Genomic DNA, 21,299 nt, shown 5'->3' with positions numbered 1-21,299 from the left:
TAGGAGAGAGAGCAAAGAGAAGTATCTCGTTCCCAAGTGTGTTTACAGATTTTGATGATTTTTTTCCCTATGAGGTCCAAATTACCCAGCTTGGGCTGAGGTTGCCTATGGTAATACAACATGTCATTTTCCCCTCATTTTTTGTTTTGACAGGCTATAGAATATAAATGCAAACATTTGAATATTTCACATTTATTCTCATTTTTCTCTAGGGAAGCAGGAAAAGAAAACCATTAAGTATCCTTCCTTAAAATGAAGAGGGAGAGCTGGAAGAATAAAGGGAGGGAGGAAGAGAAGGAGAGCAGAAGGGAGGAAAGGAAGAAGGGTGTGGGCAGGAGGGAGGGCAGGAGAAAGTTCTTAAATGCCTTTATATAAGAAAATTAGAATGTTATTCAACTGAAAACACAGAAGTGCTTCCAAAACACTGTACGTGTAAAGCCCAATTCCTTTAGATTTCGCAATATTACATAGGTTGGCCAGCAAATCAAATCAGTGTTTCCCATCCACTCGCCACGGCTACTCCCCAGGCTTTCTGAAGTAACCTGCTTGTATATGACTGTAGATGAATCAGAAGCAACCGCTTGCCTGTTTTCTTAACGTGGCTTGGCCAGGAGTTGTGAACATTGGCTCGGAAGACCTAATTTCGCAGTGGCCAGCCAACACGCCTCACAACTTAGCACTGAGTAGGGCTGGGGGCCAAATTGGCCTTGGCTCTCTGCAGAAAAGAGAGCCTAAATAACCACACCAAAGGGATGTGGGGAGGTTCTGTTCTAATCATGCAAGTAAGCTAACTCACTTTTGTCATTTTCTGAGCTTCCCACAATGAAAACCGCAACTACAAGAAAACATCTCAGGACCTAACTCCATGCTATATTACTAGTTTGGTTCCCTTTCTGAGATGCTGAAGACATCCTCAGAAAAGAACCTACATGACTTCTAATCTTCCATAGAGCTTGGCTTCACATCAGTCATCTTAAGAAAATCCAAGAACTTCAAAATGCATTAATCCCCAGTGAGCTGGGTCTTCGTAATACATTCATTCTTAGTGTTTTGGCAAAGTAGCACCAATGTCACTGGCTTAATTGGTGGCAGGTTATTTTCCAGTTGTCAAATGATATTTTCCTATTTAGGAGTCAGAAAAAAAAAAAAAACACTCACTCGTAAAGGAATTGAACAATTTGGAACACGAACAACATAAGTATTTATTTGAAAAACATTTTCCATTTAAGTAAAAAGGCAAATCAGTTATAGTAGCTTCTTACTACTAATTCTAATTTGCACTCACAGTAACTTTTATTTATCATATTCAAAGATATTACTAGAGAAAACTATTTTACAAAGTATTTAGGAAAAAAATATATACAGTCTCTCCAATAGAAAGTTAATTAAAATAACAAATCCAGGCAATATAAAGCTAAGATATGAAACAAGCTGGCATTTATAAACACAAATAAATAAATATGTACAAAAGAGTCTATGCCAAAAATGGACAAAGAAAAGCTCCACAATGCAGGGAACAATGATAAGAACAGAAAGTATCTCAGGACCCTAGACTAAGACTAACACAATGTAGATAAAAAAGAGGAAAAAGAAGAAGAAGAAGAAGAAAAAAACAGGGAATCTGAATCGCTATTATTCTCAAGTTTAAACTAAATTTTGGCTCCACAGCTAAATTCCTGCAATTCCTTTCTGAGGGAACCTAATGAATGTGAGAAGCCCATGCTTGGAACTGAGGGTAGAATTTGGCTCAATCTCTTAAATCCATCTGCAAAAGTTTGTATTCAGCTGTTTCTTCATTTCTCCTTACCTGATTACTGGAAATTTTAAAAGCGGAGTCGACATTGTTGTCAATGATGAAGAAAAGAAAATGTTTTCCCAGGTCTGAATGAATAGGAGTAGAAATGAAAGCCATTTTGGAAGGTCTCTCTTAAGTACTATGAACTAACTATGCACTTTGGGTAGGGCTCTCACAGTAGAAAGCTAATGAAATTCTCTCATGAATCTCTAAGGCTTGGGGGAAAGTATATGAAGATTCAGTGACGATTTAAGACTCATTTTCATCTACGTGTAACCTTTGCCAGGGTAAGCAGCCTATTACTCATACGCCTATAGGAAAGGATGTGTCTCTACTGTAGCGAATCTTAGTGACTTGAGGTTTACTACCCTTTCCTACTATGTACACTCCTCCCCTGTGAAAGTCAAGCTGGGTAATGCTCATGTCTCCCAGGCCTGGTCCAGGCTGCTGCAAAACGAAATGGTAATAAAAACCTACCACCATATTATCTATCATCCATTTAAGTCTGGCAAATAGCTTTATGACTGAAGATTAGCAAAAGGTGAGAGGCCCCTTGGATGCTGCATAGCCTGAAAACTCTCCTAGGTCTCCGATGGAGAGCCACCTGCCTTTTGCACAGAGAGAAAGGCCCCCAGGTGCTCAGTTCTGGCTTCTGTCTTTCAGCAGACCGGCACTGACAGAATGCCTTATCTTCTCATCACATAGGCTAATGTCTCCCAGACCTGATACTTCCCAGATATCCCGGAGCAAGTGTAAAGGTACAACATATACGGAGACCAATTTCTAAGGACCTAGATACAACTCCATCATTTAAGAATAATTTAAACGTCATCTCCAACACACTCACTAGGAAGCAGATCACTTAGGGGAGTTTGAAAATTAGGTAAACTGCTTAATATGCATGCCTTGTACGCTGAAACCTAATTAATTTATCTATCTTGCCAGACCTCCTCTGGTTCTTATAATCAGAGGACTCATGTACAAATGGTTTTTAGACCAACAATTGCAGACCCACGTGTTTATAAATTATTTTGACTATGACAAGTCACCCATATGTCTCAGTTTATATTCTTTGTAACAAAACACTTGAAAAGGAAATAAGAGGCTTTCCAATTGTGCAAATGGAAATGTCTTAAAGTCTCTACAGCAAAGGTAGGACCACAGAATCTCAATGATTGTATTTTCTAAAATGGAGAGACTATTATACACAGTATGCCTAATGTAAATCCTCATTCCTCCCATGAGTCTGTGGGCTCAACAGATAGAAGAGAAGCAAAACCAGAGGTCTAAGAGATTCATTCTTCATCAAGTAGTGGAAAATCCACATTAAAGGAATCTCAACATTATACTTCATTCAAATGTATGGGATTAAATGCTAATTAATGATGATGCTTAAACCTTGTGTCTTAAGCAAGATAAGGGAAATACTAGAAATTTACAGGGCCCCATATTAACTGGGTCAAGATTTTATAAATTCTTTCTCAAGCATATTAATTATTTTGAAGGTGAAACATTTGGTATAATAAGAACGAATTCCTTTCTAATCTTTGGATCAGACTTTAAGCATTCTTTTGTATCTGTGTTTGAAAATTTATGGAAAGAAAAGAAAACCTACTGCATTCATAGAAACTAGCACTGAGAAGGGACTTGTGGGCATCCAAACAGTTGTGACTATTCATATGCTTTTCATTGTTGAGAAAGACAATATAGCAAATGTCTATATCCAAAACCTAAGAGTGGGGCATGAATGAGCTCTAAGCTATGCTTGTCCCTCGCTCTGCTCCTCCCTTGTCCACTGACTTTAATGTCCCCCACCTCCCTGAGTTCTGATTAGTCTGATCCAATTACATAGTTTTAAAAAAAAATCATATTCCCTGTGGCTACTGGGTCATGTTGCTCTCAGTACTAAAGTTTTAGTGATGATCAAAACTCCCCCATGGAAGAAACACACTGAAAAGACAGATTTTTTAAATTTCACAAAAGCCTTCTTAACAAAATACATTCCTCATACATGTACACACAGCATGTTCACGTGTGCTAGTCACGGTTTTCACTGCTTGCAGAGTTTCACGTCTCTGTAGACGAATTCTTCTCTTGTATACTAAACACATTAAAACTTTGTACTGTGGCTGAAAGTGTCTGACATGATAATATTTTTATAGAAGTTATCTGAATGAGCATTGCAATAACCCTTGACCTTATCAATGACCTGGTGGACGGGGATGATTGATGTTTGTTCTCCAACAGCATGGGTCAATTTTGACGAGGATTTGTCCATGGAAGCATTGTCTGCAAGAAATGACAGCAGAAATTAGACTGCGAGATGAGCAGGTGACATGCCTAAGGGCCACCAAACTGGACACTATATTGCACATTAAAGAAATACAAAGGAAATGAAGGCCTGGTTCTTTCTAAGGTTAGGTACTAGGCAGCACTAACATTTCATGCTTTTCATCTTCAAAGTGCATTCCTATGCATGAATGAATGTTAATTTGCCTTCTAGTAATGTATGTTTGAATTTGTTTCAAGAAATGTTCCTGTAAAGTGGCATTTTTCAAAGTGTCAATGAATAGAATAATCAGAAAATTGCCACAAAAATATAAATGTGACAAGTAACTCAAAAGAAGCAGGGACAGATTATATAGCCTATAAATTAAAAGATGTCAAAACATCTATGAAAGAAATGTTTGATGTCTAAGATATGATTTCAAAATAATATGGGGTGGGGGAAATGGGTAGGGTAGATGACCATGAGTTGATAAGTACAAAGGGACTCATTACACTATCCTCTCTACATTTTATACATGTTTACCACTTTTCATAATAAAAATTTTTATAAAAAATAATTCAAAAGATGTTGGAGAATAAAGTGAATGAAAATAAACATGAAAGGGTATTTTGAACACATTTCCCCACAGTTTTTAACTTATAAAATGATTGGAATATAGAAAAAGGTATCTTTTATTAATTATTTCTCAATGATACAAATCAAAATTATCAGAAATATTTTAAGTATGTGTTTTTATTACGTAGGCTACAATTCTCAGAATGACGTTACTGCTGATGCCAATAATATCAGAGCAATTGATGGTAATAAAGGACTGCTAAATACATTTCTGTTCTGAATTCCTCAATCTTATTTATTCATTTATTTATTTATTTATTTATTTATCTATTTATTTATAAGTTAATTTTAATTCCAGTTAGTTAACACACAGTGTAATATTAGTTTCAGGTGTAAAATTTAGCTACTCAATGCTCAACATTGTATATTTAAGTATTAATTTCCTAGAGCCAAAGGCTTTCTAAAATTGGTTCAGATAGTAGTATGAAACTCACATAAGCCCTATTATCTACAAATACATGTGGCTATCTTCACGTACCCTATGAATATCTTGTAAGTATCAACTCTCTTTCCCTTCCCAACACATTTTGGAGAAAATTTCTACCTTAAAATTAACTGTAGGGATATCACACCAGTGAAGGAGCAAATGTGACCTTCTACAAAGTAGTCAGTTCCCTACATTGTATATTCTCTATTTACTGTGGAAGAGGCAAAAATTCTATCATGAAAAATTGCTTCTAGGAATCACAGCTCCAAATTTGGAATGTTCGTTGCAGGCATTTTTATGCTTTGAGTAAGTTGTCCCCAGCATGTGACGTAACATGAAAAATCCATCAGTAATTGGTTTAAAAGCCATCATCACTGTATCTGTTGTCTTTGGAAATGAGTCAAATCATTCAACTACTGTTTTGTGTTGAAGGAGACCCCAAATAAAATGAAGGCTAAAAGAGGAAATGGTGTGTCCACTCCATACTAAAGGAAGAAAGAGAGAACAGGTGGCTCATGGGAAGAATCGCAGATTGAAGCATGACAGAATGATTACATCCCAGGACTGGTGAGGAAAGGCTTAGGGAGTCACTGTAGAAAGTCCCCTCCCCATTTAGCTCTCAGCAAGCTGATTGATTCTGTGTTTCCTTCAGTTCATATATTCACTAGCCATTGGTTTTCTATTGGGGATTTTTCTATTGATTCAAACATCAGTAACAAATAATTTGTACTTGATGTTTTTAGAAAAACCACAAATCCTCAAAGAAGCTCCAAGGATACACTCATTCTGCTTCATTGACAACTTCCAGTGGCATGTGCCTTTTAGAGATTTTTGACCAGCTCTTTTCCAAATTTTCTGGGTCTTCATAGTCAATAAAGTAGAATTCTGAGGAAGGGCTGTAATTCAACATGTATGCTATTCCCAGTCCTCTGGTTAGACATTACATCATTAACAATAGAGATTTTGATTATAGCTGTAAGTTTGAAAACCAGGGGCTAGGGAAATGAACTATTACTTGACCTACGCTGAAATATCAAAGAGGTAACAATTTTCAAAAAGCAGGCTTGGAATTGACAATTTCTCTATTATGACTTCTATGAATGTACCATGACATAGCCAGTAATTCATAAGAGCAGTGGAAAAGTAAAAAATTTTACTCTCTTCTATAACAAACTTCTCAAGTACTGCTTTCTTTTCATTATTTTACCTGATATGTGACCCATTAACTCCAGAGCATGGTACATTTCCTAGAAGGAGCAGCTTGCAGACACCCCCATGCAGAGAAGAACCAGCACAGCACACAACCATTTGAAATTTCAGAAATTCCAGCTCAATGCAGGAATGTCATTGTGCTAGCTGAGAAGTATTGTAAAGAACAAGCAATTTTGCTGGTGCAGCAAGAGCCTTAGTTTAATCCATGCAAATATTCTTTTATTACCTTGCAAAAAATTCATGCATTCAAAAAAGTAATAAAAGTTTACCTGAATGATCCACTTTTGCTGAAGGAATGCTCTTAGAAGACATTATCTACACCATAAACATATGAATTTCTAGATCAATTCCAAGAAATAAACCAACTAGATATCCATGATGATATGCAGTGACTTTTTGCATACTCCAAGGGACCCAAGAACACCAGCAGTCACCCTGAGAACTGGCTCGGTAGCTTAAGGCCATTTGTACATCAGTCGATTGGAAGCCAGAAATTACTATGTCACAGAAGTAATGTCACATAGCTGACTATATCCTTATGCTAGTTGACAAGAACTCATTTAACCCCAAGGGTTTTGTTATGGGAAACAGAAAAACAATAATGCATTCCTTTTTTAAAAACATACATAACACTTTGAAATAGCAAAGTTTTTCTTTGGCACCCCCATTTCTGTACTTCTTTTTATCTTTTGGTCGATTTTCCCCATGATCCTTAATATGCTTAAACATTTCATTAATACTTCCAAAATGCCCCCTGTTCCAAATGATCTACCTTGTTATTTTCTCTCCCCTTTTAATAGTGGTATTTTTCTGGCTAGCTATTCTCAGCTGTGTTAAGAGGAAAACAATTTAATCGGTCTAAACCCTATTCATTCACAACTGATGTACAATGCACTAATTGCATTTTAGAAGGACAGGCAAAATGAGTATCTAATTTTTTTCTTATAAATGGCATTGTTTTAATTTCGCTTTCTGCCACTTCATTATTAGTGTGTAGAAATGCAACAGATTCTAGTATATTAATTTTGTATCCTACAACTTTACTGAATTCATTTATCACTTCTAGTAGTCTTCTGGTGGGGTCTTTAGGGTTTTCTAAATATAATATCATGTCATCTCCAAATAGTGAACGTTTTACTTCTTCTTTACCAATGTGGATGCCTTTTCTTTTTCTTGTCTGATTCCTATGGCTAGGTCTTCCAAAACCATGTTGAATAAAAGCCTTGTCTTGTTCCTGATCTTAGAGGAAAAGCTCTCAGTTTTCACCACTGAGTATGATATTACCTGTTGGTTTTTCCTATGTGGCCTTTCTTATGTTAAAGTATGTTCCCTCTAAAACCACTTTGTTTTTATCATGAATGAATGTTGTATTTTGTCAAATGCTTTTTCTGCATCTGTGGAGATGATCTGTATAAGTATCTAATTTTAAGGCTGATTAAATAAAGTGAAATATTCATTCATTATAAGTAAAAGATATTTTGTGCCAGGCAACCACCAACTAAGTAGGATAATCTATCTCAGACTATATACCTGTTATTAATTTTCTTATACAAGTATTTAAAAAAGGGATACACAGACCTCTTAATTTTGGACAGAATTGTTTGTGTACAGGGCTCAGAGGCTTCATTTTATTCTGGAAGACAGCCCATAGCTTTTATTTGATTCTCGAAAATGTCCTGTACTCCAAAAAACTTTTAGAACTGCTATCTTAAGCTGCTCTAAGTTTTCAGATCTTTCTTTAATTTTGTAATTAATAAACTCTCTAAACATTCAAACATTTTTCTATAATGCTATCTTGAATATCAGGCAGTGGCCATTCCATGGTGTAAGCAGGGACATGTAAAACGATTCAAATGTACATAAGGCTCCTTTGAAATTTAAGTGTTTGCAATAAGAACATTTACAGATACATTACCCAACACACTCCCTATTTGCAAAAAGCCAAATATGGATCTCTTCAGTGTCATTCACCTCTGCTTATGTTTAATAACTAAACAAATTCAAAATTAAGTCATTTCCATTATCCTTTTAGAAGCATCTTTAATTAGGAAAGTGCTGGTGCTAAGTGTTGACAGCTGTTTGCTTGAAGTATAATTAGTATTTCAAAATAGCAATTCTGCTTTTTTCCTTTGAAATTATTAAAAGATTGCAACTTTCCACACCATTCACTGGCTATCAAGTACTGCAAAAGAATCTTCATTTCCACATTGTCTTCAGGATTGTTTATACTCATGCTCAGTGTCAGAACCTATGGTTACTGTAAACATCATGAAAATCCAGAAAATGAACAAAGACATGATGTTTCTCACTATTCTGTATCACTTTCCAAATATGATGCTCTCTATTGTGTCATATTTAATCAGTGATTTAGAGAGCAACTGACAATAACACTTCCAGTGGTTATGGACTTAAGTCTTAAATGAAATACATCCTGGATGGTGATTCCACCTATTCTCATGTCAACTTGCCAATTAACTTTCATAATAAGTTATAAAACATGAAATATGCAGTATTTTGAACAATTGCAACTCAGTTTCTATATTTTTAAAATAAAAACAAAACTTTCTAAATACCATACTTTTGAAAAGAAAGCTAAGGTTTGAATCAAATGAAGTTACAATAGTATTCAGAACTAATAATATTATGGCTATGTGGATTCAATTTTGGTTATAAAACTTAAAAAAAAGACAAAATGTTCACAAAAGTGTTGGATAAAGTCTTCAAATAGATTTTGATTATCATAAATCTAACATAAGCACCCTAATGGGCACTGTTATCTATCAATCTTCATGGTATGCCAAAGGCAATAAGAAGATGATGAGACATGGACCAGAGAACATCTTTCCACCATCAGAATGACTCACCAGTGTGGCTATTCCTTTTGAAGTAAGTGGTAGAGCTGGATTTGGATTTGGATGTAAGGTATGTTGAGTTGGACCCAATGGAGCTTGAGGACAAAGATTTTCCTAGATTATCAGAACTTTTCTTGATGATATTAGTAGCTGTCTTGCTCCAATCTGAAAGAAATAACATCTCTCCATGAATGTGTTTCAGGGGGCATATGTTCTACTGTGAAGAATCATCACCACATCATTTAAGTAATTTATCCAAAGCATTCAATTTTGTATATGCTAGCAATGGCTCCGAGAAGAGACTGGCAAATGAACAATAATAGACTGAAGAAGTTTCAAACTTGACCTGTTGCACATATTGTTTAAAATCCTACTTCAATTTTGTAAGGGTGAGTGATAATCAGTGCCAAAAAAAAAGTAATACTACTTTTCAAGTATTTTTTTATACTAAGAAAAATGCCTTTGCCTGATAATGTGATTGAGGGCCTCACAATCACAATCTCCTTGGAAGGGAGAACATGGTATGGTGGAACCTCTGGATATCTGAGTTGTTAAATTAGACACAAAACCTTGGACAACTCACTTCACCTGGCTGGTATTCACACTTCTCTGCAGAATAGAAGGGTCAGGCCCAGAGTCCTCAGATGGCTTGCAGTCCTAATATTCTAAGACTCCAACTAAGCACCTTCACGTGCACCCCCTTTACAATTTGCTACCATTGGGACTGGATTGCTCTGACAATGGAAGACCAGATGACAATGGTTTCTGACTACTCTTAGGTATAAAAACCAATGACCAGCATGGCCCTTTACCTGAGTTGTCTGCTAACCGAAATCGACCACAGCAAAGATGCCGCCTCCACTGTTTCTGAACATTCTCCTTCATAGCACAGTGGAAAATAAATATAAAGAAGCCTGGAACAAAAGAAAATATAAACATGTAAGCCAACAGACACATTTTTAAAGATAAATCCTGTGAAACACATGGATTCATTTTAAGTTTTTTGTTTCTTTTTTAAATGCCTGAGTCACTAAGAAACAAACATCCTAAGGGATCTTGAAATATGTAATAGATGTCTTTATCCTTTAGAACAGAGTACAAAGGCTCAAATAAAACTAGAATAATTACACATATCTGATTCTGTCTTTGCCTGTTCTACTCAGCAATTATCATGACTTGACCTAGAGATTAAGCTGAAATGGGAAATATTCAACTTAAGAGGCATTTAATACTTCCCTTATGTTTGTTTTAAAATTCTTGAAAGCATCTCAAAAAACATAGGAAAAAAAAGAGAAAACTGAAAATATCTATAAGCTCTATTGCAATTTGGGTATTCTAAGCCATTTTATGTATGCACATTATCATAAGTTTGGGTCATAGAAAAATGGCATTTTTGCAGGTCAAAAATGGCCAAAAATCAGCAAATTCATGTGGCTCTACCTTCTCTGCTTTAGTTTCTCAACATTTTTTAAAACATTTTACTTATTTTAGAGAGAGAGATTTTATTTATTTATTTGAGAGAGAGAGCGCACGCAAGTGAGTGAGAGAGAGCATAAGCATGAGGGGCAGAGGGAGAAGAGAATTTCAAGCAGACTCTGTTCTGAGTGCAGAGCCCAACAAGGGGCTTGATCTCTCGACCCTGATATCACAACCTGAGCCGAAACCAAGAGCTGGACGCTTAACCAACTGAGCCACCAGCTGCTCCCTGGCTTGCTATATTTACTATGGCTACACTGTCCCAGTAGGTACTCATCCCCTCCAGTCAGGTGCTATGAGTGCCGTATGCTAATGTTTACATTTGTCCCCATTCCCCTCTCTTCTGCCACCACCGCCACTTACAGGACATCTTTAACGGCTGTATCTCCACTTAGCAGCATCTCAAACCCCTAATGTTCTAAGTAGACATTCTCTTTGTCACTACCCTCAAACCAACATCTCAAGCTCACTCCTTCCCAACACCATGTCAAAGGCTCTTCCTTCAAATCTTTCCATAACTGCATCTTATCTGTCACTCAGGTGTTAGATCAATTGTTAACTCCTCAAAGAGGCTGTGTCCAGCTATTTATTTCATTTTCATTTTACTTTTATGTTTTGGCTTTAGTCACATCCTTGCACATACTCTTGTCAGGGCACTAATCAGTGCCTGATACTCTTGTATTCCTCATATATTTATTTACTTGCTTGCTTGGTTGTCTTTTGATAGGAGATAATAAGCTCCAAGAGCACAGGGATGTTTGTCACCCAGAGCTGTACTGGCCATTCCCAGAAGGATACCAGGAACTAAGCAGGAAATCCAAGAATGTTGAATGAATGAATAGGAAGCATGATTAACTGCTCATCTATTTACATGGGTTGACTGAACACTTATATGTACATTCTAAAATGTGTTAAATGTATTTAGGGATAGGGGATAAAGATAGGAGTACAACACAAAGTAAGGAGCCACAGAATATAATGAAAATATATTTAAGGCAAAAGTTTCTAAAAAGTATGCAAGCTAGTTGCCCCTTAGTAATACCCCCATGTAACCAGAATATCTACATGAAGGAGGGTCTTTTAGAGGACGTAGGGCTTGAACTGAACCTGAAGAAAGCTTTGGGTAGGGAGGCAAGGGAAGTCTCCAAAAGGGGTAATTCATTCAATGACTACTAAGCCCTGTTAAGCAGGAGGTACTTGTTTTAGGAACTGGATATTCAAAGGTAACCAAGGTAGACGATCATTGCTCTCAGGAGGCGGAGGATCTAGCATGGCAAGGTGTAAAAGTAAAAAATATTACAGTACATTTAAGGGACATTAAGATTTACCTGTTCTTTTCGAATATAGAGTATTCATCAAAAAAACCTGTAAATTATATTGTAGTATGTACAACTGGAAAAGTGGGGGAAAGTACTTAAAGTACTCTTTTGATGTGTGTAGTTAAACTTGGAAAATATGTCTAAAGTTATGCTTATATGTTTTTATGTTTCAGTATCTTAACTCAAAATGGTCTATAATTTTCTTCCAGAATAAATTACATTATGAGCCATTAGAAAAGGAGCGTGTTGCTTTGCTACAGGATGGGCCCTGACCTCAGTGAAGGACCGCGGCTGATTCTCCTCTTCTGGGATTGACTTCTTTGATCATCAGTGAGTGCCTGACACCTAGGAGGTGCTCTATAAATTCCTATTGCTCTCACTGGTCACTGATTTCAATAGATAGCTAGCCTATTAAAAAATTCCTGGGAAATGCAAATGCATTTATCTGTAAGAGGTATAAATAAAACATATAATGACCCAAGTGAAATAATATGGTAATATACCAATTTATTCTTTTTATGATTACATCACATCTTCTATATATTTATATAAGTAAAATTACTTTTATCTATTATATTATTTATTACTAATATTTTATTCTTAATAAAGTAATTAGTGAAGGAAATATATCCTAGTGACCTAGTTATTTGTCCGAAATGATATCCGATAGGGCAAGGAAATTCTAATTTCAAAAGAAAGCTCCAAAAAATATGAATCAGATTTCAATCATTCAGAAAACAAACGAACACACTCGCACACAGCTCGTGACGGTGCCTGAGCTGTGGCAGGAGGGCGGCAGCTGGGTTGAGCAGCAGGAACCGGAGAGAAGAGACCTGCTCGCAGACCTGCCTGGCTCAGGCACGACAAGTCTCAGATTGGGGGGGGGGGGGATTTTCTTCCAGGCTCCAAACCCTTGGAGTCAGCACCTGCAGGCTGACCCACCCTCCCAGGGCATAGGGAGTAGACATCTCCGGGTTCACACCACACCCTCACACTGACTGACTAAATCGGATTGCTTTTCAAAACCTTCCCACACCAACCACCCCAATTCCCTATGCAGTCTGCAGATACAGACAATCCCTTTAATAAGTAAACATGCCTTTCGGTATCACTGGTAGTGTGAATAACCAAGGTATATAAATAATTTAACTTGGTTAACGGATTCTTTGAAGTTTCGAGGAGGTGGTGGCAGTTTCTGAGCAGAGGCAGCAGGGGGGCATGAAAGCCCGAGGACAGGTCAACACAAGTCACAGAGGAAGGCAGCTGCCCTTCCTGCCGTGGGTTTACTCTATTTTTGTCAACTGGGGCAGAATTTGCAGGGTTTGTTCTTGGAGGTATTTTTGTCAGACAGTTGAAAACCCATGTGTTCTTAAGCCACTGTTTCACAAAATCACGTATCAGGGCAGGGAGAGATTACAAACTTCAATTAGAAACTTTCCTCCCCAGCATCACTCACTATAGGGCCTCTCACTGAGCAAATGATTTCCTTTTAGTTGAGGGCAGAAGGTGAGAGTTGCCAGAGGCTGCTTCCTTTGTGTTATACTCAGCAGTTTTAGACACGTTTTATCTCCTCGAGGAAAAAACTTCAGAGGTTATGGCTGGTGTTTTGAGGACACTGGGAGGGAACGAGCTCTTGGATTCACTTTGTCACCCTTACTGGGATGCTAAGATGGGTGTTACTTTGAGCACAGTCACAGACGGGGAGGTTAGAGATAAGATAAAACTGACTTAATAAAACAATTTTTTAGATTGTGCAGTGCTGTTCTAAATTATAATTACACTGCATTAGATGACATTGCCTATTTTTAAGCATCTGCATGTGTCAGTAAATCTACAGGCATCCAGTAAGTTCAGGAGATGCTGGAATGTAAATTAGATTCAAAATCTGAACATCTCTTCTAAACTGCTGTGATGGCAGTCATTGAAATGCCCCCCCTCCCCCGCTATGAACTGCAATGCTATGAGACAGAATTAAACAATAGGCAAAAGAAATTAGAATTCTTAGGAGTTAATATATTTGTAAGTGCCAAGGTATTAGGCTGATTCTTCAGCCATGAGATACATTTCCATTTTAAGTCAGAATAGGATTCTCGTAATAGGTTATTTTACTATTCATAGTAACTAGCCCTTTCTGTGTGAATTTAAATTCATCTGGCAATAAATATTATACCAAAATTCTTACAGGACAAAACATCCCTTTCACAGTTCAGTTGTGGGAAATGTGGTAGGTATGCACATCTGGAAGAACGCACTTACTCAGTATGGAGAGAAATTCTAAATACTTCAGGAAGGAGGAGGAGAAAATGCAGCAGGAGAGCCAAGGAAACTTGGCTGCCAAAGCAAGAAAACAGAGGGCTATTCCCTTTTCAATTTTGAAGGTTTTTTTCCCCCCTCATCTATTTATAGGTCTTGGTGCCAAAGCAGAACTAAAATCACGAAATTTTAGAGATCTACACTGACATCCAAGGGGATCTGTTTGATTTCTCATCCCCGTCTATGCTCTCTTGCTAGCAAATGTTTTCCCTTTGAGAATCTGCCTATCAACCACATGGTACCTCAAAGGGTATCTCCATACCACCTGGAAAAATATGCTCTTCCAGCTTTCTGGAAAGGGCTTTCAGCTGTGACCAGGGACCAGGAGAATTGGCCTTTACTCTTCATACCGACTTACAGCTTTATTTAACTGACCAGGGAGTAGGGAACATTGCTCATAAAAGTTGGAAGCTGAAATGGGTAAAAAAGATTGACTCAGAGTTAAAACCTTTACTTCATCCTGACAGGCTAGGGCTAGTTCCATGAAACCTTTACATCTCACAAAACACAGCTCATGATGGTCCTTTGGTGAGTTTTAGCCTGAAAAACCACCACTCTAATGAATCCAAGCCAAAGTTCCTTAGCAATAGTTTCTTTGACTTGATAACTGCTTGGATTCTTTATTTTACCTGCATGAACCCAGATTCCATGCTGGAACAAGAATAAAAACAAAAATTTAAACTATTTTAAATGAAGAGATTCCTAACCCATCCTCTACCAGCTCATCCCCCCTCACCCTTGCTTTCCTATTACCACACCATCTTTCACTAACCAGAGGGACCTGCTCCCTTAAAAAACAAAAATTTAGACCAATATGTGAATTCAAGATGTTTTACTTCTCTGTAAATTTTGCAATTTTCTTATTCAAAATAAATGACCTTTTCAATTTTGATAGCAGATTGTGTTGCAAGTATGTGGGATGGTGGGTCTGCCCATGGGCACTGCTAGGGAAGGAAAGGTAAAGAACTCCCCCTCCCCAAATCCTCCCTGGGAAGCACATCACAGGCCAAGGCTGGGTCAGCAAATATGGTGAAGGGACACCTGCAAGAGGGACCTAACTCTCAGCAAGAAGTACACTTGGCTTTTGATACCTAGTCCTTTCACTGACCTGGGAATGCCTTCAAGCAGTATGTTTGGGGAGGGAAAAAAAAAAAGGAAAAAAAAGCTTACTTCTAAGTACTGGTGCTATGTTTGCTGTAGATTTTTTGATCCGTGTTGAACCTCAGTCTTTATAAAAGCTATTTAACTATGTATTTAGAAAAAAATTCTGAGCCTCAATATTTTGGCTAGGAACTTGGCTCCCGCATGGGACTCATTCTCTTTGGTTGATTCTGGCAGAGATTTGGGGCTTTCTGGGGCAGATGTAAAATGAGCAGCCAAAGGGATGTTCTCAGATCTTTAGCCTGATTATCAAAATTAAAAAAAAAAATTGCCAAGGAACAATTTCCCTTGGATATAAAAATGAAAGCGGGACAGTAAAATTCAGGGCAGCACAGATTGTCATTCTTTCTCTGCTCCAAAAGGTCACTCGAGAAGCCTTGGTGGAGGAAAAACAACAACAACAACAACAACAACAACAAAAACCGCAAATCCAAACCCAAACCTTGGGTCCTCGACTCTCAATGAGTGCTTTACTAACAAAAGGCCACTGACAATTTCAGCAAGATTGTCATCAACAAATTCCGACAAATGGCCTCCCTTAACTTTTTCTTACTCTGGATAATAAAAGATCCAGAAACATCGTTAGCGGCAAGACTGTAGATTAGCCATAGATAAATTCAGGGACGCAGGGTGGAGTCAGAGTGGTAGTAAGGATGAGTAAATGGTATCTTAATCAGGTCCACGGGCATAAGTGGTCCTGGAGTTTTGATGGGAAAGTCAATCAAGATTTAATCAAATCGTGTATGTGGGGAAAAAAAGGACGTGTGCTCTAGATAACTGATTTTTTTTTTTTTTCTTTTTAAGTAGGCTCCACCCAGGGTGGAGCCCAATGCAGGGCTTGAACTCTTGACCTGGAGATCAAGACCTGGGCTGAGATCAAGAGTTGGCGGCTTAACTGCCTGAGCCACCCAGGAGCCCCAACAGAACTGATTTTTTGACAAAATGGTTTAGATTACCTCTCCGCTCCCTAGCAAGCCTGAGTCCAGGTCTCTGAACGGCTCATATATTTTGTTGTCACAGACAGAGCCTGCTGGCCGCTGGGCTGGGTGGGTTTATGGCTCTCTTTGGGAACCTCTTGAATCCTCCTTTCATACCTCCAAGATGCCCTTTAGAACATTATTTCTCTGTGGCACAAAATGCCCTGCCAAAAGGTGAGTAATTTATTTCCTTGCAGTGTGTAACATCTCAGCCAACATGACGTTGTTTCAGATGCTAGGGTTTAAAGGTGGTTCGTGTCTTTACCTTGGCACCAATGCCCTACGCTGCATATGTGATTACGACACAGCTGAGCTGTCAGGAGGCTCCTAACCCTTAATCTGATTTAATTTTCTTACTTTAACAATAAGATTAAAATAATAATAATAAATATATTTCCTTAATTTTTTTTTCTGAATGAGGGTAAGAATAAATTAGCATTTATTCATTAAGCATATAATTACTAAGTTTTTTCAATGGATACAGATAGTAACTTCCTAAGAACTTTGAAACAAAAAATTGAAGGACAGTAATTTATTTTTCTTATGCTTTATCCCCTAATAATGTATTTTTCTATTTTCATATATGCTATATTGTAAATATTACACTGTTAGATTCAGACTGAACTTGGGGGGAGTTGTTAGCTCTTCTAAGCCTGTTTCTTCATCTGTAAAATGCAGAAAATACCACCTTTCTTGAGTACCTACTTTTCTACACTTGCTTTAAGAGTTACATCAAATCATGGATGTTGTGTGTAAGTTTTTTATAAGCCACAATGCACTATGCAAATATAAATTATTTCTGTTGCTCTGGGTATATCTTAATGTTATCAAATTCATTAATGGCAAACATTATCTCTGAGTAGACTGATAACAGCCTTCTGTGTTGGCCACAGCAGCTTCTATTTTCAGAACCATATGCTGCATCTTATGACGCTGTCATAAATACGTACAGAAGATGGGCTGATTGTGCCCGAGATGATTAGTCAATATTGTTTCACATGCCTGGAAATGGAAAATTGAAGACCAACTTCTTGCTATGGAACTAGCCTTCAGATCTTGATAAACTTGTCAGGAGTGTTAAACTTCCCTGTATGTTGAAAAAGCCCAATCTAATTGATAGTGTCAAATGTTTTTAAAGAGTTAATAAAAAATGTACAGCCTGAATACTGTTTATGACTTTTATAATGAGCAACTTTGTGCACGTACTGCACCTCAGGGCAATAATCTATTCTACGAGCACATCAATATTGCCAACGGCTCAAGAAGCCCAAGAGGACTCTGGCTTCGATCTTCTCAACAATCAGGGCATTGTCTTTTACTTCTTTAAAATGAGTTACATCGTATTTCCTGAGTGTAGGCTAATGTTCTCAGGCATGTGAATTATGATACACTTTTGTCAAACATCTGTTCCCTTTTAAACAGCAATTTGTATACCCTGCCATTTTCTCAATTTGTATTCTTTAGAAAAAAATTAAAATTTCTAATACAGCAATCTGCCACTTTCATCCTAGGAAAGCAACAGAGATAGCAAAAATAGGTAGATATGTAATACCACCATGGCAAGAGAAGATATATTTATCTTTTCATATCACAGGGAAAAAAATTAGTGGATTAAAATGTAAGTTGCTGAAGTAAAGAAGGTAAAATTTTAAAAAAGCAATTTAATGTGGAAAATTAGAAAACAATAAACAGGTTCAGGCTTGATTCAATTCATGATTTCATCTGCTTATTCAAGTAGATAGAATTTTAGTCACAAGCCACACAGATTATAATAATGTTCTGATATTCAATTAGCACTATTTTTGGCAGGTAAGTTGTATGGTTATAAACATACATAAAAAACTAAAAAGACATATACTTAAACAAAAATATATATTAAAACTGAACATTAAAATAAATAGTTTGAAAAGCGTGTATAAAATTTTAGTATGTAGGCTATGCAAATTTAGGTAAGTACCCATATAATTATACATGTATATGTGTGTTTGAACATACTCACACCCATACATGCATTTATTTCTAAGAATCCTGAAAGATAAAATGGATTTTTCACATCTGAACCAAAGTTTTGAAGACATACACAAAAAAGGAAAGAAAGCTGCTAGCAGAAGGAACTCCCGTGCTACAGCACCCTGGCCTCCCTGCAGACCCAGCGCCAACACTTGTCCTTCTCGGAGGAGCCCCCCCCCCCCGTAACATTAAAGGGTGACTTATGGGATTCAAAATGAAGACCTGGCTGATTTTTCGATGCTCAGCTCCAAGTAAATCTGAGAGTAAAATCTGCTTGGCATAGATTTAGTTTTTAGAACATTGTATCACATTTTAAACCTCTGGCCATTGCCGAGTCTAATAATGACAGGCTTCAATTAGCGATGGCATGGCAGTAAGCAAGACCGCTCGCCCTAACCACTCTAGAAAAATAAGCGTTTACTTTAATGAAACTCAACACCAGTGATGAGTGTTTTGTGGCAGCACAGTTCCAAACTTTCTCTTGACTTTTTTCACATATCTCCAGCTCCCCCAGCCCCACCACAGTCTAAAATACTGCATTGCCTTGTCTCACCTGGACCACAGGAATAGCCTCTACTCTGTTCTCCCTACAGACACTGTGGGGCGGCTCTAATCCCTTCTCCACATTATGTCCAGCTTCGTCTTTATAAAATGCACATCTGATCATGTCATTCCACAGGCCTAGAAGATTTCAAAGACTTCCCATGGCTCTCAGCAAGATCAAAACACAGGGCCTTCTGGGCCAGCCCCAGCCTCCCTTTTGTGCACGCCCACCACTCTGTCATTCTATGGCTGTTTCTTGGTTCTCCGGTTTATATGAGCTTTCTTTTAATTCCTGGGGCATACGCTATAATAATCAATGATAGCAGGTTTTTTGCACGTGGAGCCCCTTCCACTTGAAATTGTCTCTTCTCTGTTCCTACCCCCACCTTCCCCTAGTTCATCCCCATTGATCCTTCAGATTCCAGCTCAGACACCGTGACTTCTGTCATGTGCTCTCTGCACCACCAGCTACGATTCATAGGGTGACTATCTGGTTAATGTCAGTCTCTCCTACTAAAACATAAACTCCATGAGACAAAGGGATCATGTCAAGATTTTTGTTGTTGTTGTTGTTTTTGCTGGAATAAAAAAAATATCAGAAAGAATAAAACAGACAATGTAGTTCACCTAAGTCCTTTATTATCTATCCTTTATTTATCTAGGCTTTATTTTGCCTAGATACTACCTGAAGCTCACTGAATTGTTTCTTTAGACAGTCTAGATTCTACAAGCATCTTTTAACAAAGCATATCCTTTCAACAACAGCCAACACCCTCTTGGAAGGTTCAGAAAATGACTCGAATAAGAACCATTAAGTGACTTTGTATAGCATCCTGACAAGTTTTTGCACAAGCTCAGCCAGTAAGCAATTGCTGGTGGACTCATATGCTCTGTATCACTGTGTTTTAATTTACATTTCCTTTTCAGGAAGTGTTTTTAATGTCACTGGATATGCAGAAATCTGTCCTGAATTTATATAATTTAACATCAGTCTTAAAAGTTAGCGATTTATGAAGAACTATGACTTGATGGTTTAGAACATTTTTCCCTCCTGACAGGAGACCTATGCTGGGAAAAATAAAACATCCCAATTCTCATTAATGGAAACAGAGCTGAACAGACAACTGTAGCTGCTGAAGCTTACTGAAACCGCCAGGAAATTCTAAAAGCAAAAACAAGGTTGGGCTGGCAGATTAATGTGCCTGAAATATAAAACCATGGAATTTCTAATGTTAATGGATATTTCTGTCAATATTTATCTAGGCACTTTTAATGTTGTATATTATGGAAGAGATTAAATAGAGCAATGCTCCCTTTACAAAGCTAGATATGAAGGTGCATTCAGATGCTACCCTATCCAGTTTCCAACTTTTGGAGGTGCACTTGAGGCTTATTATTCTACTTACTCAAGATAATGAGCCCACATACTTCCTCTGTTATGGAAATGTGAACCTGAATAAAAATTTGCTGAACTAATTGATGCCTATTTATGCCTGAAGAGCCACAGGTTGGATTTAGGCCATCTCAAAAGCCCCTCCCTTTCTTCATCCAGAAATCCATTTATTCATTTAACAATCACTGAGCACCTACCTCATGACATTTTTTTTTTTTTGCAGGAGCTCATGAGAAAACTAGGAGGTGAGGCAAAACAGACATGTACGCTATAACACAGTAAACACTCCCCTGCGGATAAATACCAACTTCTCTTTGAACGCACCTATAGGGAAACAGCTGCCCAGGCATCTCGTTTGGTGAGTAATACAAGCCTGCATCCCACCACCCCATCCACCCCAGCTCAGCTTAAGTCAGCCTGAGTCAGCTTGAGTCAGCTCTCCTTCCCCCACACGCTTACAACTGCATGGCCAGGAGCTTCAGGTAAGCCTGTAGTATTGCCCTACTCAAAAATCCCAAGCTTTGTCCCCTCATTCTTTTGTCATGTGGGCCTCATGGTGCTTCTGAACATGGGGGAGTTTATCAACAACCCACCCACGGTCTATCCCATATCTGAAAGAACGTTGTTCAGCTTTTGAAAAATGTAATTTATATTTAAGTTTAAACATTAAATTCATCATAGAGTTTACTCAGGCATGTATGGTGGAGTCAGAAAGATGACCGAAAGCTCCTCAAAGGAAGACTGATTTGTGAACAAAGGAGGTCATTGGCAAATGTTTGTTAAACTGTTGAGCCAACTGCTGTATCTCATGAGAAAATGAGCATTTCTGAACCAGAGTACTGGTATTTATTTTGAAATCCAAGGGCCAAGGAATCTAGGAAAATTGTTCTGTCCCTGCATAGAGTCTAAAAATTCT

The 21,299-nt window shown here is 37.7% G+C and overlaps 1 protein-coding gene across 5 annotated transcripts in view; it reads right to left on the bottom strand.

The window, feature by feature from the left end:
* Positions 1-1,186: 1,186 nt before the first annotated feature.
* ADGRG6 (adhesion G protein-coupled receptor G6) overlaps positions 1,187-21,299 on the bottom strand; it is a 137,073-nt gene continuing 116,960 nt past the window's right edge. For 3 of the 5 annotated variants that reach the window (XM_034669210.1, XM_019796230.2, XM_019796234.2), the window contains 3 exons: positions 10,004-10,105; positions 9,204-9,356; positions 1,187-4,084 (listed from right to left, as the gene is read on the bottom strand). In XM_034669210.1, the coding sequence (XP_034525101.1) occupies positions 3,906-4,084; positions 9,204-9,356; positions 10,004-10,105 (434 nt within the window). In that variant the 3' untranslated portion in view covers positions 1,187-3,905. Of the gene's footprint in view, positions 4,085-6,608; positions 6,655-9,203; positions 9,357-10,003; positions 10,106-21,299 lie in introns of all 5 variants that reach the window. The other 2 variants (XM_019796237.2, XM_011220823.3) reach the window with 1 other exon arrangement.

The sequence above is a fragment of the Ailuropoda melanoleuca genome, chromosome 10 (genome assembly GCF_002007445.2).
Source record: "Ailuropoda melanoleuca isolate Jingjing chromosome 10, ASM200744v2, whole genome shotgun sequence".
Classification (NCBI taxonomy): Eukaryota; Metazoa; Chordata; class Mammalia; order Carnivora; family Ursidae; genus Ailuropoda; species Ailuropoda melanoleuca.
Note: the sequence above shows the minus strand (reverse complement) of the source record. Positions and strands in the feature narration are given on the sequence as shown.